The 19,695-nt window shown below is 30.9% G+C and overlaps 1 protein-coding gene across 6 annotated transcripts in view; it reads left to right on the top strand.

Moving 5' to 3' along the window:
* Window positions 1–19,695, top strand: part of LOC143072397 (limbic system-associated membrane protein-like) — a 57,940-nt gene that overhangs the window by 32,972 nt on the left and 5,273 nt on the right. For 2 of the 6 annotated variants that reach the window (XM_076247305.1, XM_076247309.1), the window contains 8 exons: window positions 1,648–1,757; window positions 5,393–5,597; window positions 8,757–8,912; window positions 11,232–11,300; window positions 13,364–13,423; window positions 14,537–14,665; window positions 17,440–17,727; window positions 19,220–19,417. In XM_076247305.1, the coding sequence (XP_076103420.1) occupies window positions 1,648–1,757; window positions 5,393–5,597; window positions 8,757–8,912; window positions 11,232–11,300; window positions 13,364–13,423; window positions 14,537–14,665; window positions 17,440–17,727; window positions 19,220–19,417 (1,215 nt within the window). The remainder of the gene's footprint in view (window positions 1–1,647; window positions 1,758–5,392; window positions 5,598–8,756; window positions 8,913–11,231; window positions 11,301–13,363; window positions 13,424–14,536; window positions 14,666–17,439; window positions 17,728–19,219; window positions 19,418–19,695) is intronic. The other 4 variants (XM_076247307.1, XM_076247308.1, XM_076247306.1 and 1 more) reach the window with 4 other exon arrangements.

Raw genomic sequence — 19,695 nt, 5'->3', positions numbered from 1 at the left:
ACCAAACACATTATGCAAGAAATATCAAAGTACGAATAAAATGGTCATACGATAGAAATACCTATTGGAATTATGACAATATGTTTTTTCTTTAAAATTGTCATTTTCTATGATAGCACTAAAATTCAATTTATATTCAAATTAAAATCATCTTTTCGTAACTTTTGTCAAAATAGCAATTTTTGCTCTCATAAAATTACAACATTATTCATAAATATTTTTCAATGCGTGATGTTTTCGTTTAGTGAAGTAATATATATTTTGAAGAAGACAGTTTAATTCTCTACTCTTATTATCTTGGGATTTGGTTCTCTTTGGACACAAGATGATTTGCGTGCAAACTGTAACTTTTAAACGAAAAAAAGCATTCCAGTGGTAAAGTTGTTGTCTAGAACTGATTACTTAGTTAGGATTAAGAAAAAGAACTCCTTTCTAACTACAAAATATTGTCTTATTAAGAATGCTGTTTTAAATATGTATTTTTCACTTTTATTTCCCTAGAGTTCAATTTGTTGATAGTTGATTGAGGTGCTCAAATAGATTATCACACCCAAATGAATTTCTCTGTCAGTTAAGCAAGCATGCGATCTGACAAATCTCAAAAGACACTTTTCGATTTTTATAAGCATCCAAAAAGAGAAATCGAGATCATCATAATGCTTTAATCATCTATAGCAAGATATTGATTTGAGATTGTTCACAGCATTCTTATGTTTGGATAATTAGTGCTTAATATTCAAAAGACATATGACGGCGTTTGCCACTTTGTTCATCGTTAGATATAGTAGAAAATGAATTAAAGAATCGCCTAAGCGGTAATTGAATGTTTGAGTCAATTTGAAATACTGTATTCAGAAACTCACTCAATTAGAAAACAATCTATTAATTGAAAAGACAAGTCTAATTGGTGTTATAGTTCTTAAATTAAAGACTGTCTTTTACGGACACATTTTCTGTACTGATAACGTGACATTATAGGATCTAAAACGCACTTTAACAATCATTCAAATGTCGGAAACTGCAATGCTGTTGCTATTCATTAACAGAATTTATATTGTTGCGTCAAATCACAGTCATGTATTACTATATATGCTATACTGTACAGTAATTGGTATAAACCATAAACAAAATATCTAAATAAAACAAAGAAAAACTCAAAGGACAACAACAATCATAAGTAGAAAAGGGACAGTCAGTGCTAGAGATCTGGCTAAGCTTAACCTTGTTAAGACTAGGTAATTACTCAATCTTTTGAGAAGGGATTGTCGTTCCTGTCACAATAATTACATTAACATTTGTTATGGAAATCATGAAGTACTCTATATTAAAAAAATAACGTTAGCTCTTGCGATGAGTTGTAATATGAATTACACAAACATTTTATCATATCCAGCAATTATAGAATATTTAATTAAATGTGTTAATGAATGTCTACTTAAGGAGGTCACTGTAACTATATAATTGTTAATGATCTTGTTTTAGCTATTGACGAACATAAATGGTGTCATCATATGACATAGTTGTTGATGTGTTCTCCTACATATCATACTAAGTAAATTGGTTTTTGAATAAGAAAATAAAACAACATTTTTATCTTGATGATGTAATCAAGGCTATTGATAAAACGTTCTTTACCTATAATTTCAGATGTTTTTGCAGTCGATCCAAGTTTTGATGTTCCAGTCTTCAATGTCACTGTCATTGCAGGAAAGACTGCCATATTACCATGTACTATAGAGCATCTTGCTGGGCACAAGGTACATACTATTTCAATGATTAGAATTTATAATCATTTCCGTGAATAGACTGCAAAATAAAGTACAAAGGAATTAGGCGACGTTTAAATGAAGATCGAAATTTCATTGTTATTTTGAAGTTCTAGTTTCTTGTCAAAACTTTGTCATTTATCCCTATGTCATTTGACTTGATGTACTTTCATAGTTCTCTCTCTTGAGTCAAGTCTAGATATTGTTAGGTATATTTATCTTTGATAATTTGTATCTTGATTGTTATTGTTCAGTTACATTGTGGTTATCAATGCATCCATAAGAAGAGAAGTTGTGTTTAGAAAAGCAAAAACCAGATCTTTGAAATAGGATCCTTTCTTTTGACCCCGACTATTTTTGTTTCTCCCCTGATATTATAATAGTAATAAACACTTTACCATTGCTGTTTTCAAGAAACTCCAAATTATCATATCTGGTTTGTCATTGCTGTAGTCAAGGAACCAAATAATTATGTCGTTTTCTATCTTGTATGGGTGTTTAGAAGAGGGTGGTAAAGGGTTATTTTCGTGCAACGTGATCGCCGTTTTTTATTTCACGTTCAACGTGTTTTTACTTTTTATTTGACGTTCAGTCGTGCAAGACGGGTGCCTCGTTCAACGTGTTCTGCTTATTTAATTTTACGTATCAAGTAAAACAAAGAGTTAATATATACAAGAAGGCAGTGACTCAGTCACAAAAGGTTCAAATTAAAGTATTTATTTTTCGTGTAACGTTCATTACAGAAATTATTTCACGTTCAACGGGAAATTATGTCTTATTTCACGTTTTTTTTCGTGCAAGCACCCCCCTTTACCACCCTCTATCAATACAACTTTGTACTAAAATTGACCCTATCTTGTAATAAGGGACTACTTTTTATCAATAGAATAAGAAAAACTACAATGAAAATATATACATAACTCATTTGTTTTTTCTTTATCGATTTGTGAATTTTGAACAGCGGTATACTACTGTTGCCCTTATTTATTCATAAACGTTTACATGATGAAAGCAACATCAAATAATTTGCCTGCGTTCGAAGCGTTTTTTTCTCTGGATTTACCGTCACCCGGAATGACCAAAGACAAAAATTCGGAAGCAAAGGATGTATAAGTACCGAAACACGAGAAGAACTATATGACCAACATGGATCTAACATTAAAATTCTATACGGTCAACTTTGCCTGAGAGAGTTCATTATAATTTCTGAATTTATCAAAAAAAACTATAAGAAAGGTTTGTTATACATCCTTCTAGGACCGAAGCATTCACTTCTGAGCTGATAATATCCTTAGTGACTAAGTCTCCACCAGCAGTTGTATTTACCCAGTTCTAAACTTTTATGCCATATCAACTATAGTCAACTTTGTGAACCTTAGTTTCATAATAACGTCTGTAATCATGCGAGGGAATCATGTCCAAAGCACTGACTATTGAGCCAATGTTTCCATCAGGATTAATAGTCCACCATCAAAAATTTTACATACTCAATATCAATGAAAATAATCAAAAATTCTTCCTATTGATTTATTATTTTAAATTCTTATCAATAAATTACAAAAAATATGTAAAGTGTTTGGTTATCAAAGGTACTATGATTATAATTTAGTACGCCAGACGCGCGTTTCGTCTACATAAGACTCATCAGTGACGCTCATATCAAAATATTAATAAAGCCAAATAAGTTGGAAGTTAAAGAGCATTGAGGGTCCAAAATTCCAAAAAGTTGTGCCAAATACGGCTAAGGTAATCTATTCCTGGGATAAGAAAATCCTTAGTTTTCCAATAAATTCAAAGTTTTGTAAACAGGAAATTTATAAAAATTACCACATAATTGATATTCATGTCAACACCGAAGTGCTGACTACTGGGCTGGTGATACCCTCGGGGACGAAACGTCCACCAGCAGTGGCATCGACCCAGTGGTGTAAATAGTTATCAAAAGTATCAGGATTATAATTTAGTATTATAATTTAGTACGCCAGACAAGCGTTTGGGTCTTTTTTAAAGGAAATTAACAGGAGACTGACAATCAAAAAAAAATTGACAAGAATTAGGCGGGGAAAAAAGCCAATGAAAATCAAAGGTTAACTTTAGGTGTTTTGTTCAGTTTCCGTCTCACTAATAGCAATCATGTTTTGCCTATACTAGTTTTGATACGACGACAATGCGCATTCGAAATAATTTATGAATTAGTAATTTATAACATAGTACAAACAGCCTTATTATATTATGAAAGGTCCTTAAATAACAGCAAAATCCATCTAAGGTCAGCAGAGGTATCAAAAAATAAAACATCACTTTATAAATGTAATGCGTCTGTAGCTCTTTTCTGGATTTACTTCATAAGGAACGCTAAAAGCCGAATACATGAACGTCAAGGATGTATAAGAACCGAAACAGTTGAAGACTTTATGTTTTTTTATTCAACTGACCAATTGTATTCATCAAATATCTATTCATATCATGTTAAAGGTAATGATTAAGAGAGGCAAATAATTATATAAATGGTCAATATATCAATGAACTTGTACCCGTATAGTTATTTATATGCATTAGTTATCATATTAACGCGAGTCTATCACCCTGACATTAACATGTTTAAATTCGGCTTAAAATAAGTCTAAGACTCAGTTAACAGTAAGGTCTTATTTTCAATGTGGACTCTGTTCAACTAAAACACATAGTATGGTTTGGCTTTATGTACATAGTTAACTTTGGTTCTAACTGTACTTTGAAATGAAAGAACCTTTCGAACTTCACAATGTTAATAACATATTTTCCCCCATAAACTGGTTAATGAACGTAGATCTTAAAAATCATAAAAAAATAACGATAGTTCAATTCCAAAATTGAATACTGTTTTGTATGTTTAAATTTCCCTTTTCGGAACTAAGGCATAATTCGTATAATCGTGGAAACAAATTATACTGTAATTAAATATTAAAACAGCAAACGCAATATCTTAACAGTTTAATAAACCTTCAAGTCCTTAAGCGTATCAATGTGTATTATAGTTCCACAACGTAGCTACAAATAAATGTTTCACAAGCCACCACTTATAATTATCTTTCGCATTGTATAATTATCAGTTCAACTAAATTACCAGCTGTAAAATCGAATGGCTAGTTTTAAAACACAAGTTCGTTAAAATGTTCTTATATAATTATCGAGTGTTTGGCTTTAACACTATAAAACAACAAAATCTTGTCACATGCTGACAGTGTCAAACTTTATTAAGCGTTTCAAACTTCTGAATCAGGTTTAGATTGTTCCTTCAGTGTAAAATTGTTCGATTAAGAGCTGATAAAAGCAGATGAATTCAGGGTGAATGCATGATGAACGGTTGTTTTTCTCGGCCATATAAACTCTTCAGGGACTTAATTTCCAACTCATATAATATGTAAATAATTCGACATGTCAGTGTGAAGGACTCCGCGTTAGTATGATAATGTATATATGTAGATACCATTATGGATAAAGGTCATCGAGATATTTTGTCAATTTATAGAATCATTTTCACTTAACTTTTATGTATTACCTTTAATATTATACAAACAGATGCTTTCTTAATACATTTTTTACCAGTTGCCATAATAAAATGTTGAAATATTATTTTGTTACAGGTCGTCTGGACGGATAGATTTTCTACTTTGCTTACCTACGATATAGGACGGATTATAGACGATGATAGAATAGGCATAGAAAGACCATTTACAAATGACTGGAATTTACTGATTCATGACGTCAAGTACGAAGACGCTGGAAAATACGTCTGCCAAATTAACACAAAACCAGTCAAAACGAAAACAGTTATGCTACATGTGCTAGGTATTTAAGATATTACATATTTTGTCTTTGTGTAAAATATTTAGTATGTGTAATTTATTACAGAGGATTAAAATAGTTGTTGGTGAATCTAACATTTATTGATTGACAATTATGATAAAATTAATGATGAAGCATCATATTCTTTCCTTATAGTACACTATGTATAACGAAGTAACGAACGTTAATATTTCACACAGGGATTCAACAATTAAATAATGTTCATGTATAGTTTGAATCATGGGATTCACAGTTTTTAAACGATAGTCTTTACAAGTTACAAAAAATATTCGGTGTATGTTGCAATTCAATTAGATTGAAGAGTTCTCTGTGGAACTCCTAGTAGATTCGTTGATATTCAGTTGCACAAAGTAATATTCCCTAGAATTTACATCAACAAAAAAGTAAAGGAAACTGGTTTGTTCACTGATTTCTTCTCTGGTAGCATAAAACCATTATTTAGGAGATATAATTACATTTCCAAGAGTCGATTTGTGATAAATCATCCTAAATTATGGAATATATTTACACTTAGCACTCTTACAAGGTGTAAAATATTAAGCCTCTACCCTTTGTATGTATTCCCTTCTGTGTATACCTTTTATATGACTAAAACATTTATTGATGAGTTGTCAGAAACTGCAAGTCCCTTTGTTCCGACTAATGATCGAATAATTTGAATATATACGGTATTTCTACTCAGTGTTGACCTTGCTTGTATCTCACATCATCCATTTTATTTTATGTGATTCATGCTGACAGCATTTCAGTAGTGCTGTTCACGGTCCAATGTGTTTGAAGCTCCCGTCGATCATTTAACAATTCTATGTCTCTCATATGTTAAACAACTGGAATAATATAGATTTCCGCAAAATAAAATAATTGGTTTAAAAAAGTATGATAAAGAAAATTCCATTTTTTGTTTTGTCTATTTTGAATTTTCATTGCATCTTACTCCAAAGGAGTAGGTTCAGTAAGACCCCTTTTTGGCCCCAAAATATAGCAGTTTTACAAAATTGTTAAAATGTTAGGTTGATGTTTAGACGAGTTGTATATATAAATTTATTTATAAACTAGAACACACCCGTGATATCGCGGGTCCGTTACTGAATTAAAGTATATAACTATGCGTTAGCCTTATTTTAGTATTGGTATTGTCACCTGAAAAGTCATGCCGAATATAAGATACACAGTTTTTCTCTGCTTTCAAATCTTTCTGTTTGAATCCGTCGACCTGGAACTTATCAATTATTGGTAATATTAATTATTTGGAAAACAAAAGGTCCTGGAATAGAGTATTTTTTAATCAACATCAATGTCCTATATTAGTTATAAATAAAGTTGAATTCTTTGATTCGCTTTTTCTCATCATGCCCGCTAACAAATTGAAAACTGTACCTATACGCCTTATTTTAAGTCCAGATTTTTAGTATTCGTAATGTTATCTTAGAAAGTCTTACTGATTAAAATACTACAATAGGGAACAATTTGACAATGATTGAATTTAGTAGTGTCAATCCTGTGATTAGGGCCCGTGTATATAGCAAATTCCTAAATACACCGTTTGGTGTTGCGCTTGTCAGATGTGGAACGTACAGATAAGGTAATAGGTAACAGGTGCATATACTATTGGTATCGGTATCGGATTCGACCCGAAACTTGTTAATTATTGGCAATATTAATTATGTGGAAAACAAAAGGGTCTGGAGTGGTGTAATTTTTAATCTACACCATTGTCCTATATTAGCTATATATAAAGTTAAATTCTTTGATTTGTCGTTTTTACCCCATGTCGGCTGACAAATTTGACCTCTTTATCTTAGTATTATAAATAAAAGTCTTTCAATAAGAGATTTATGAAAGTCTTAGGATTTGTGAAGCAATACTGATACAAACAAGAATAAGTGAAATTTCATTTTGTTCGGTTATTTTTATTTTTTATTTTATCTTTTATTCGTACACGTTGAACAAAATCTTAGGACTTTAATAAGATTTTTTGTTTGTGTTGAGTTATCGTAAAATTTGTGACAACTCTATGCATGAAATGTTCCATCGGAAAACAAGGGCTGGCACAACACAATACATATATTTTGTTTCTAATATTCGATCTGTAAATTTGCGTTAGTGATAAAACATAGGTTTTGTCATTATCTCTGAAGGATTTGAACACACGATTTTGTGACATCGTGTGCAATATCATATGTAAAGCACCCTAAACTATTCGGTCATTTACGTTTCATAACAATATACCTTCCGTTAATAGAGGGATGCTTTTCCTCGTCGGATTTATCTAGGGTTGTAACACAGTACATAATTGATAGTAGCAAGTAGATGGTATAACTGTTTTTGTTTGTCATAAAGGATGGTAATTTTGCTCACTATGCATCATAATCAATAATTATATACGTCTAATTAACTATTAGTTTATCACAAATTTACAATAGTTGTTCCCCATCATATAGTCATTGCAATACAGAGCTAATTTCATAAGTTATAAACTTCCATCAGAACAGTGTTAATTTCTGAAATTCTGCACTAGGACTTTTTATTGTTCTTTCATCAGTGGGATTCAAAACCTTGCTTTGAAACCTCACAGACTAATCGACCAACTAGGCTTTACTAAAATAAAGATTTCGTTCGTCGAGTAATGCCTTTCGTGTTCGTTTTTTAACGAGATTGATTTAAGAGCATGGAACAAATAGTGCCTAGTACATGCTTTACCTCGCAAATTATCAGTTTTTAGTTTGTCGTTCAGGATTATAATTTTACTTACTATGCAATCACATGAACATCTATTGTATTATATATGTCTGAATACATGACAACTATATGATATACGTTCTCGATCGCAAAGCCTATGCTTAGACAAGGCTAACACCATGCTTTATATATACTTCGTCTGATATTTAGCCTAACGCTATTATATTGATATATAAATTTATTCATAACTTTAAAGCCACAGATGTTACTCTAAAACATTTGAAGTTTTTCGTTTGTTTTATAAACGTATAAAGCCAATATCTCATTTTTCAATTATTACAATAAGAATCATGAAAAAGAAATAGTCAAAGCGATTACTGAAAGCTGGTAAACATTGTAGTCCTACGTGTTGTATTAGTTAATGATTTCTCTATCATTCCTAATTTTCGTTTTATATTGCAGTTCCTCCTAAAATCAACGTCAGTCTTTCATCCGGTGACATTATTGCCAGAGAAGGGGACACTGTGACTTTGACATGTAACGTTTCGGGCATTCCTGCCCCAACCGTCCATTGGTATAGACGTCCACTTGATCATGGCATTAGTAAAGCCAAAGAAAGTAAGATGCATTTTTCTTCACTTTATTAATGTTTAACTTAGTCTCAACTCTTGCATTCATGAAAATACCATAGTAATTTTGAATCAAAAATACATACTTTTCTAATCAATACAATGAAAAGTAATGGAATGAGTGCCGGAAATTTATTGCAGCCAATAGATAGGCAAACAAACAGCTATCAATTTATGCTTGTATTCATAATGGATTGTACATAAACAATATTATTGGCTTTTTTCAATGCATGTCCTAAATGTGAGGTCTTTAAACTAATTACTGGCGTATTTCTTCCTCAATTATATCTCCGAACTAGTTATGCTCAGTTTTTCTACTCGAACATGTGACCATTATATAGTGTATACCTTGAATTGATTTAGTTTTGTATGAAAAATAATTTTGAATTCCTTTGTTAACAGTAACTCATTTGTGGATATTCTTGTATACAACTGATACCGTATTCAAACGTTGCCGTTATATTTAACCTATAAATTGGCCCAAACGCACTTCTGTGATGACCATGACTTATCATTGATAAGGTCATAATTATAAATTAACTGTTTACAAAACTTTGAATTCTTGAAATACTAAATACTAAGGCTTTCCTACATCAAGAATAGATTACCTTAGCTGTCAACTTTGAGGAATTTTTGGTCCTCAATGCTCATTAAACTTCGTACTTTATTAGGCCTTTTTTAACTTTTTATTATAGCGTCACTGATGAATCTTTTGTAGACAAAACGCCCGTCTGGCGTTAACACAAAATTTCAATCCTAGTATCTATGATGAGTTGTTTTTTTTTGGTATTATTGTAAGTGAAATACAAAATATTGCCAAAATGCAATGCACCTATAACAGGCGTAATATGAACAAGTATTAAACATGCGAGAAGGTATGAACATTTTTTTTTCTTTTAAATGGTTAGAGTCTGTTCTGATTTATTTGGTGCTCGTCATTTTTATTTCAGATATTTAGGATATTGTTGCAATTCTGTGTATGACAAAATCTATTTAAAGTATGCAAATATAGTAAGAAGTACTAAAAAGTAAGACCAAAATACTGAACTCCAAGGAAAATTGTCAATAAAACTTACAAAATCAAACATTATCAATCAACGAAACGAATGAAAAACAACATTTATAATCATGACTTGGTACATGCATTTTCCGAAGATCACAAACACAGTCATGACAGTGATATTTGTTTTTTTGAAACTTCAGATATCTGGCATATGTGTGAATCGAGGATACATTAACACTTTGAGAGGTCGTGTTCTACATTTTAAAATTTCACAGAAGTAATGCATTTTAAGCCACAAACCCCTTCAACCGGATTTTTAGGGGATTTTGTTTGCTTAAACACATCTATCTGTTTGTTTTTATTTATAAGCTTACTGTGAACCTAGATTAAAATTTCCACAAGTTAAGTCTGTCTCGATATCTTGACTTACATATAGAAATTGACTATGAAGTTCGGTTACAATCAAAACTTTACGAAAAAGAGATGATTTAATTATCCCAATGGTGAACTGTCCATTTCCATGTTGCAAAAGTAAAGCAGCACCTGCTTACGTATTATAAATATCTCCCAGCTGAAGCGATATTCATAGGCTTATTTTTATATTCATGAATTTCTTTATAGATGACTGCAACTTACACGGTAGCTATTAACTTGAGCAGGAGTTCCGATCGGTGAAGTTGAATCATCCCTTCGTAAATTTTAAGGACGTCATCACGAGTTAGATTAGCATAATGGGATATCTGTTAAAAGATGACGATGGATATGCACCAATTGTCGTAACTACAATCCCCTCCCCTTTTCTAGACCTACAGAATTAGTTTTATCACCTGGTGTATACTTGTATGAGCAACTTGACAGGTGCCATATGTAAAGCAGGATATGTTTACCCTGCCGGACCACCCAAGTTCACCCCCAGTTTTTTGTGGGTTTCATGTTGCTTAGTTTTCAGTTTTCCATGTTGTATATTGTGTATCGTTGTGTGTCTGTTGATTTTTTTTGTAACCATGGCGTCGTCAGTTGATATTCTACTTTGAATGTCTCTTTGGTATCCTTCCAAAATTATTGAGACAAGTGAATAGCAAGCCCAACTTATTAAGACTTTTATCCTTTCAAACCTACTATTTGACAGTAATATTAATATATAAACCTTATTCTATCTTTATAATACACCACGAATATATATTTTGTATAAAGCTATAGATGAATGAACTACTCAGAAAGTATCTCTAATAAATTTTAACTTATTCAAATTGGCTCCTTTGTTTTTCATTCATTGACTCGTTCGTTCTATGTTTAAACTTTTAGAGTTGGAACAGACGAAGCATACATATTACAACTATTGGCCATCATGCACATACACGTTTCACAAAACAGGTATAAATTCACGTTATTTTTCTATTTATTTGCGCATAGCCACATAGCTAGGCTTGCTTCTGTGTCGTGGTTTAAAAAAATGATATAAAATTTCATTTGTCAGACACTATTGTTTTACTAATTTTAAATTTAAAACTTATAACATATCATAACTAACTAAATTGAAGATAATAATTTACATTTTTTTAATTTGAAAACAAAAGATAATTATTCAGTATGAAGATATATGAAAAGAAGGACACGTATGTTCACGTGACTACTCAGTCTTCTATTCCATTGTGAAATTATAATGAATAATGCTTACTTTTGGAAATGGCACTTCCTTGCTGAACTCGCTGAGTTGTTTTAAAGATAAAATTGAATTTGACAGGTCAATAATGACAACTTTTTCATATCTTTCGCTATGGTTTGAGACTGATAATTGCCTAATGTTTACCTTTAATTATTACCTGAATATTTATGATGACATAGTGTCGATAATGTCAACATATTCTGCTTTCCATATCCGCTTTTATTTTTTATTTTGACGAGCAATATTAACAGATTAACAGTTTGCAGAGAGATTGATCGGTAACATTAATCTGACTTCGAGTCGACCATTCTTTCATCTTGTTCCTCTATTCGTTTTGCCTAGTATGTAAGCAGCGATACGAATTTTTTTCAAGTATTTAAATTTGACCTGGCTCAAAATCATTTCCCATTCATCGCAAAGCTATTATCAAAATGTTAGTTTTTTTTATAAACTTGACAAAAATAAGCTACATACAGCATTGCATGTCATTGGCAACCGCTTTGATACATAATTTTTACTGAAAATATGTAACAGAAAATCTGCTGTCTATGGAAAGACAAACTTGAAATATTTTTACACCTAATGAAAGATTGATTATGCGTAATTGCTACCTTAGCCTAAATGTACATTAATCATAACTAAATAGAATAATAGTCTTATATATTGTAGTCTAGTAAAACAAATGTATTTTTGTATTTAACATATGTTTGCTGTTTGTAAAATGCTTTTTTTGTTTCTGCTTTTGTTTATTCATATATATATGCAGAATCGTGTACGTGCATGGTTTTGCCCATTTCTAACCACCAGTAACATTTGATTGCGCTGTTAATATACTAATATATATATATTCACATTCATGTATAGCTATGTATCAAAATTATTCAAACAACTAAGATTTAACATGTTTTAAAGGGAAAATGCAATAGTTGAGAAAAATGAAAGCATCATATTTCAGTTTACATTTAATGTCGTCGGTCTTTTTTTATCAAAGCACTTGCACTTTACAGTGTTTCAATTGATGTGTTCACTTTGTTCAGATTGAACCACTGAATGTGCCTGTATTTACATGATGGAGTGTAACTATGTTTTTAATACCAGTTATAATTGTGTAAGGAATTATAGGTGTAAAATACTTGAACTGTTTTATTGAAATAAGAAGCAATGCAGATATGAACATTAATCTTTGTTAAAAAGACGAAATGTTAAATATATCTTTTAAATAATGTTCAATAAATAATGTCATATCTTTGATTAATAAAATAAAAGATTAAAAAATTCATTTTTTAGTTGACTTATTTTCGTGTACTATTATACTTGTTGTCCTTTATGTAATTATGAAGCGAGGTAACGCGACTGGGGTTCGGGGTTTTTATAATTATTATTTGCAGTAATATAATATATAGGGAACCTGTTAAAAGAAATAGCATTACATATCGGTGAGATATCATTTTATAGACTTAAGTTTGGCAAAATATTTTGACTTTTAAAACAAAAATCTCATACTACTTTTACGTAAAGGTTGTGTGTATTAAAAAGAGGAACAGTATTTCATTGAAATATCACGTATTTAAAATTGATCATCAAGACTTGAGTCAAAGAAAATAGACTTCTTCATTGTCGGGTTTTTTATGCAATTTTTCATTTGAAATACGTTGCATATATATATATATTTTTTTTTTATTTTTCACAATCTGATGTATTCTACAGGGATAACATGGTAAACAGTTGTGTGATATTTTGATGATGTATATATATATATATTTGTTTACAGTTACAACTGTCGAAGTACCTACTTCACCTGTGGTTGGTTTAACAACAATTTTAAAACATGGTACTATCGTGTGATTTCTTCAATCCCAAATTTGCTTGGTGTGCAGTGTATAAGCAACCAAAAGTACAAATATCTTGAACCCTAGTTTTCTGCGCCTTTTAACGTATTCCCATATATAATTCCCGGAGTAGGAGCATAAACCTTCATCTGTGTATATTTATATATTTCCTATAGACACTTTAGACGATATCCTTTCGAAGTCTTGTCATTCCCTTTCATACACGCTTCATCTAACATACAAATGTGTTCATCGCTAATCAAAATGCCGTTGTTGTTTTTTTATCAGTGTGCTGTATTCGTTAAAAGATTTTTCAATGTTTTGCTTTATTTCGACGGAATTAAATCTATGTTCCTTTATCTGTCATATGTCTTAAATTATTTTCCAAAAGCTTAATTTCAACGGAAATTTTTTAATTATTTATAGCACAAAAGCGGTTGGCTTATATTAGAGTTTTTTTTTGTAAGCTATAATTAGCTGATTGAAATTATCTGATAAGTAACGGGTTCATAAATTGTGCGTTCAAGAAACGTTTAGATATGGTCAGGAGTCATTGGATGACATAAATGAATCTTGTATGAAGCCTTTGTTTAGATGGTTTTAATAATTACATTAATACACGTATGTTATATCAATTTCTTTTATCCGGTATTTCTACATTGAACACATTTTATCATCACGCTTTCATTGTGTATTTTCTCACAACAGCAGTCGTAGATAAATTTCCAATAGTCACAGGAAATCTATAGTATTGATATCTCAATATGAGTTCCTAATATAATCACAACAATTCAATACCTATCCCTCTTTACATACACACTTACTAACAAATCCTCCTCCTTTCCTTTCCATCTTTTGACCTTATAACGATAGCTACTTGTACATCATTAACGGAATGTAAACATTTAACGCTTAAGTATGAATATAAATTGTTTTCCAAATCCAAACTAAAGCCTATATTAGTTCCTATTGAATGCAAAGCAAGTTATTTTTTTCTCAATTGAGTTTTAACACACTCTCTTTTTTCATGTGCATATCCTTATTTTAAATAAGAAGAAAACACTGATTTTCATTAATCATATTTCTTTCAATATTTCTTTTTTACTTTTAATCAGGAGTCGGTATGAACGGAGAATATTTGATCATTCACAATATTTCTCGTTACTGTGATGGCATCTACGAATGTGTGGCTTTCAACGATGTACCACCAGCGGTCAACAAAGACATTAAAGTGGAAGTTGAGTGTAAGTTTAGCAGTCAGATAACTAGAAATATTCACTCAACAAACTAAGTCTTCAACAAAAGATAGTAAAGAAGATGACTGTGTTGTTAATTTTACAAGTAGGAAGTCGCAATGACTCTTTCTTGATATTATTCGAATAAATTCATTTTTACAGTCGATTCCCTGAAACATTATATACATTTTTTTATATAAATGTTCAATGAGATGATATTTTTATATATAAATGTTCAATGAGATTTCGTATATCACTGTTTTATCTATCTTTTAAGTCAAACAAAATCACATTTTGAGAACAAATATTCGTGATATACATATGTCAATTAAAAAAATAGTTTTTTTTAAGTTATTCGGTGATCTATGTGAACTGGTTCTTTAATATGAATATCGCCATAAGACATCATTAACAAACAAATATATACAATAGTAAGGATTGAAAAACAAAAATATTTTGATATGAGCGTCACTGATGAGTCTTATGTATACGAAACGCGCGTCTGGCGTACTATATTATAATCCTGGTACCTTTGATAACTTTTTGAAATACTTTTGGCATTAAAGTTTGCGTTTTGGTAGAATAAACCTGTTGCTTTGATTGTTTTGACAATAGTACAATAAAACGGTGTGGAATAACGATTGGCTGTATTCCTGGAATAGTACCATTATAATAATTGTGTTAATTCATTAAAACTTCAGACTAATTTGTGATATAAAAATACATCATTTATTGTTTTCAGTAAAATAAATGTTCACACTATTACAAACTGAAAAGTAAAAAAAAACAGAAATACAAAACTCCATGGAAAGTTGAAAACGGAAAGTTCCTAGTTAAAATGCATAATTTAAACATCAAACACATCAAACGAATGGAAAACAACTGTAATGTTCCTGCCCGGGTACAGTCATTTGCTAATGTAGAAATGTGCGAATTCGTAAGCATCGTTTAAAGGAAAAAGAGAAGGTACAAATGGGCAATCAAGAATCACAAGTCAAATAAAAAACAGATACTTAAAAAACTTTTTTTCATTTTTATTTTAAAACCTTAGATAACAATGTGATATTCTTTTAAAATTGAATTGACAAAGAACATTGTTCATCATAAAGTGGCTATGAGTTTTGGTCTATTTTTGTTGCATAATTTAAAAATTGAAAGATAACGATGCAAATTCAATTAGAACTCATTACAACGATTGAAATTTAACAGAGGAATATATCAGGTATCAAAAATTATTCGTATATGTATTTCAGAGAACTGCAGTGCAAGTGACAACACCATTGATTATATATATTTATATATCAATGAACTAGACAATGTTGTTTTTTACTTCGTTCTGATGATACTTAGACTATTTTTTGTAGAATAATCACTAACCGTATGTTCTTTTGACCAGAATGTAATTTTTTTGCCCTTTTCTGTAATGAGACAATTTAGCAGACATCCAGTTGCTTGTAATTTCTCTTTTTAATCTATTTATAATTAAATTTAGGACTATTCTGGCTGATTTGAACAGCATAAGCAATATTGGATTTTCCCTTTCTGATATGATAATTCACACAAGAGATAATCAAGTTCGACACATCTTAAGGCCCAAATGAGTTCAGTGGCGGATCAGAATAACACTTTTTAGAGTCTTATCTTTCCAAGTGAAAGATAGATATTTTGCCAAATAATACATCACACTTGTGATTAATTTCGTTAAGAATAAAATTTACATCTTCTAAGACGAAAACACATTTTCTTCTAATATACTCGAGGAACGTAATCTTATTAGGTAAAAGCCTTCGATTACGACTTCAATACAATGTATACTTAAGCCATACTAACGATTTGTTGCATTATGATACAGAGCGTGTAATAAACTGCAATTTGATCTTTCTAGGGACTTACAAAATATTTGCGTGTTTGGATCGGTGTTAAAGCTCTCTTAAACTACAATGTTCATTAATTAAATTTGGTCATGTATGTTTACCTAGTTTGACAAGACTACTTTTTTATAGCCATTTCATATGTTTAATAATACATTTTTGATATTTCGTAGGAAGTTTTCATTTGCATCACATAAAGATTCTCGTCCTGTAAATATTTCATTTGTTGTGTTCAATAGAAGATATAAGGTCTGTCTTGACCCATATTTACCTTTTATTATTTTCGTTACTTAAGCTATTGTTATTTTACTTTTATAGGCAAATTGATCATATATGTCTTTTGAAGTCATGTTCTACGCGTTATACTTGTATTTCTCTTGTAATATCTTGTGAGATAAGATGGATCATTGGTATACATTCCCTCATGGAATAATAACTTTCAAAGCTTAAATAAATTTAGTATATTTGACGTTGTTGTATTTGGTATAACTTTCAATGAGAACTGTTCATCTGACGCACTAATGATATATATATTTACATAGTTGTTACAGCATAAATTAAGGTAGGAAAATAGGTGAGCAACTTTGCATTAGAGTAGTATCATCATTCTAAAAAAGAATGTAATAAGCAAAACGATAGATACGTCATTATCTCTCAATTCTGGGATCGAACATTATCTTCATTACGTGTTTTGTCATGGTACTGAAAGTGTTTCAGAATGCAATTTTTAGTAAGTGGCATGCATTTGATTTATTATTTCAAGCAAATACAACTTGAAAATGTAGGTATACTTGTCAGATAAAAGTAAACGATTAATTTAAACAGGGGATGTTAAAAAAAAACTGAAATGTAAATATTACTGTTTCATTACATAAGTATACGGCTTCGATTGATATATTTTTATTTATGCAGTTCCTCCAGAAATACAACTTCAAAACCGAAGAATTGGACAATTTCCTGGAAGGGAGACCATTTTAGAGTGTCAAATAACAGCTTTTCCAAATAACTACAATGTGTGGCGATTTAAAGGGAAGGATTTGAAAACAACCACGAAACATCGAATAGAAATATATAACGATGGAAACCACAGAATGACGCTTAGCCTACGTGTTATGGATATAACATATGCAGATTACGGAAATTATACTTGTGTAGCCCAAAATAAGCTTGGCACCGATGAAGAAATTATGATTTTACATGGTAAGAACATGAACTTTCATAAAGTCGGTGTATCCAGTAAAGTAACCTCAGTAATAAGGACTGAGGTTGTCCGTCTTAAATCTGCTTCAAACATCTTTTTGATTTGTAAAGTCGTAAATATACATACGAACTTGCGATGTCTTATATTTTGTAGCAAGTATTTTAGAGTTGTTAATGTAATTAAAAATTCACGATTATTTTTCGTTCAGCATTCGTTTTATCATAAGGATTACGTTTTTCTTGTTTACCTATATTGATTTTTTAAATATTTTCAAAGAATAGATGAGTTGAGAATAGTTTCATTCGAAACCATAATGTGTATATAGCGTCTGTCGTACATTATTCAATCATAACGCTGGAAGAACACAAATAAACGTTTCTTATGGCATTCTAAGCTGTTTATAAGTCGGTGACAATAGATCCTCGTGCTCCTTCTATCGTGTTCAATCCTCCTGAGCGGACTTTGGAATAAAAGTTATAGGATAACATCTCGTTTGAATTGTTTTACAGTTTTCATTTCTGTGCCTTTTATAACTGACTATACGGTATGGGCTTTGCTCATTGTTGAAGGCCATACTAAGACTTATAGTTGTTAAGTTCTGTGTCATTTTGGCAATTAAAGCTTGCAATGAGCAACCGTTGGAAGATTACACGTTGTATCAATAATAAACGCTGGTAGCTCGTACAAACAAAGCCACCAAGTTCAACAAAACTTCGAATTTTCTAAAATTTTCTAAATAATGTCAGCTTCAAATATTTCCTTTATTTACTATAAAGTGATGTATCAAAGATTTCACTGAAGTAGTTATGATTGGTGCAGCTTAAAGATAGTATTAGTGGCCGTGCCTTAAATCATCTGCAACTTTTAATAGGATAACATAGTCGCAATATACACATGTAATACCTAAGTCGTTCTAATTATAATTTGTATGGACTTCTCGTTATTTGACACCCGACTGCATCTACTAAGTGACGCAAGTTATATCTTAAATGATTTATTTTTTGGATCTTTAATCGCAATTTATACTTTAACTTATTATTATGCATCGTCCATTTTGGCCTTAAGTTTCAAATGATAATCATATTGAGTTAGATGTACTTAAAAAAAAACTTCGCTTATAGCAGATTCAGAATATCAAATAAATTTAACTTTTTCGTACATTAATGGTATCAGTCTTATATGTAATGATGAAGCACGAGTCATGCAAATATATGGCTTTGAAAACATGAGAAAAAACGATGTGTTTGTTTTGTCGAATTATGTTAAGAGCTTTACGAAATAATGATAACATATATTTTAGTTCTATAAAAATCATTGTTGTACAACAACAAAAAATAAACAACCTTTATTTACTGGAAAACAAATCTTTTCCCATTACTGAATTATTAGAAGGAAACAAAATTGGTCGATTTCCTTTTTCAAAATGTTTTTGGTTATTTTCCCCCAAAACATTGATTTTCAAAGTTTCGTGATTTCTTTTTTAAAATACAGATTCCAGAAAACCTAGTATTCCAACAACAACGACAACCAGGCAACCACTGACGAGAACAACACTCCCAAAAACGATTTGGTTACCAGAACCACAGGATAAACTTGGGAATGTGGACACGCACATTGATGGTAATAATCTCCAAACAGAACCCCAACAAAATGGAGGAATAACATGCACCGGCAATCTTGTAGTTATTTGTACGTCCAAAAGGGGTATGCCCCTAAAACTGCATTTTAGAATGCATGAAAAAAAGTCTATCAGTAAAATTAATATCATTTAACTTTATGGCACGAAACTTCATGAAAACATGAACTCTGAGGCATGTTGCAAGGACTTTGTATAACACTTTATTTTTCTTGGAATGTCTTATTTTAATATTCTTTTGCATATGTTAAAATCGTCATGTGTGATTTTTTTCTGCAAGTCAAAGGTAAGAAAAAACATAAAGGCACTAAAACGATTATACATACATATA

The sequence above is a fragment of the Mytilus galloprovincialis genome, chromosome 4 (assembly GCF_965363235.1).
Source record: "Mytilus galloprovincialis chromosome 4, xbMytGall1.hap1.1, whole genome shotgun sequence".
NCBI lineage: Eukaryota > Metazoa > Mollusca > Bivalvia > Mytilida > Mytilidae > Mytilus > Mytilus galloprovincialis.
This window is presented reverse-complemented; position numbering and strand designations above follow the sequence as displayed.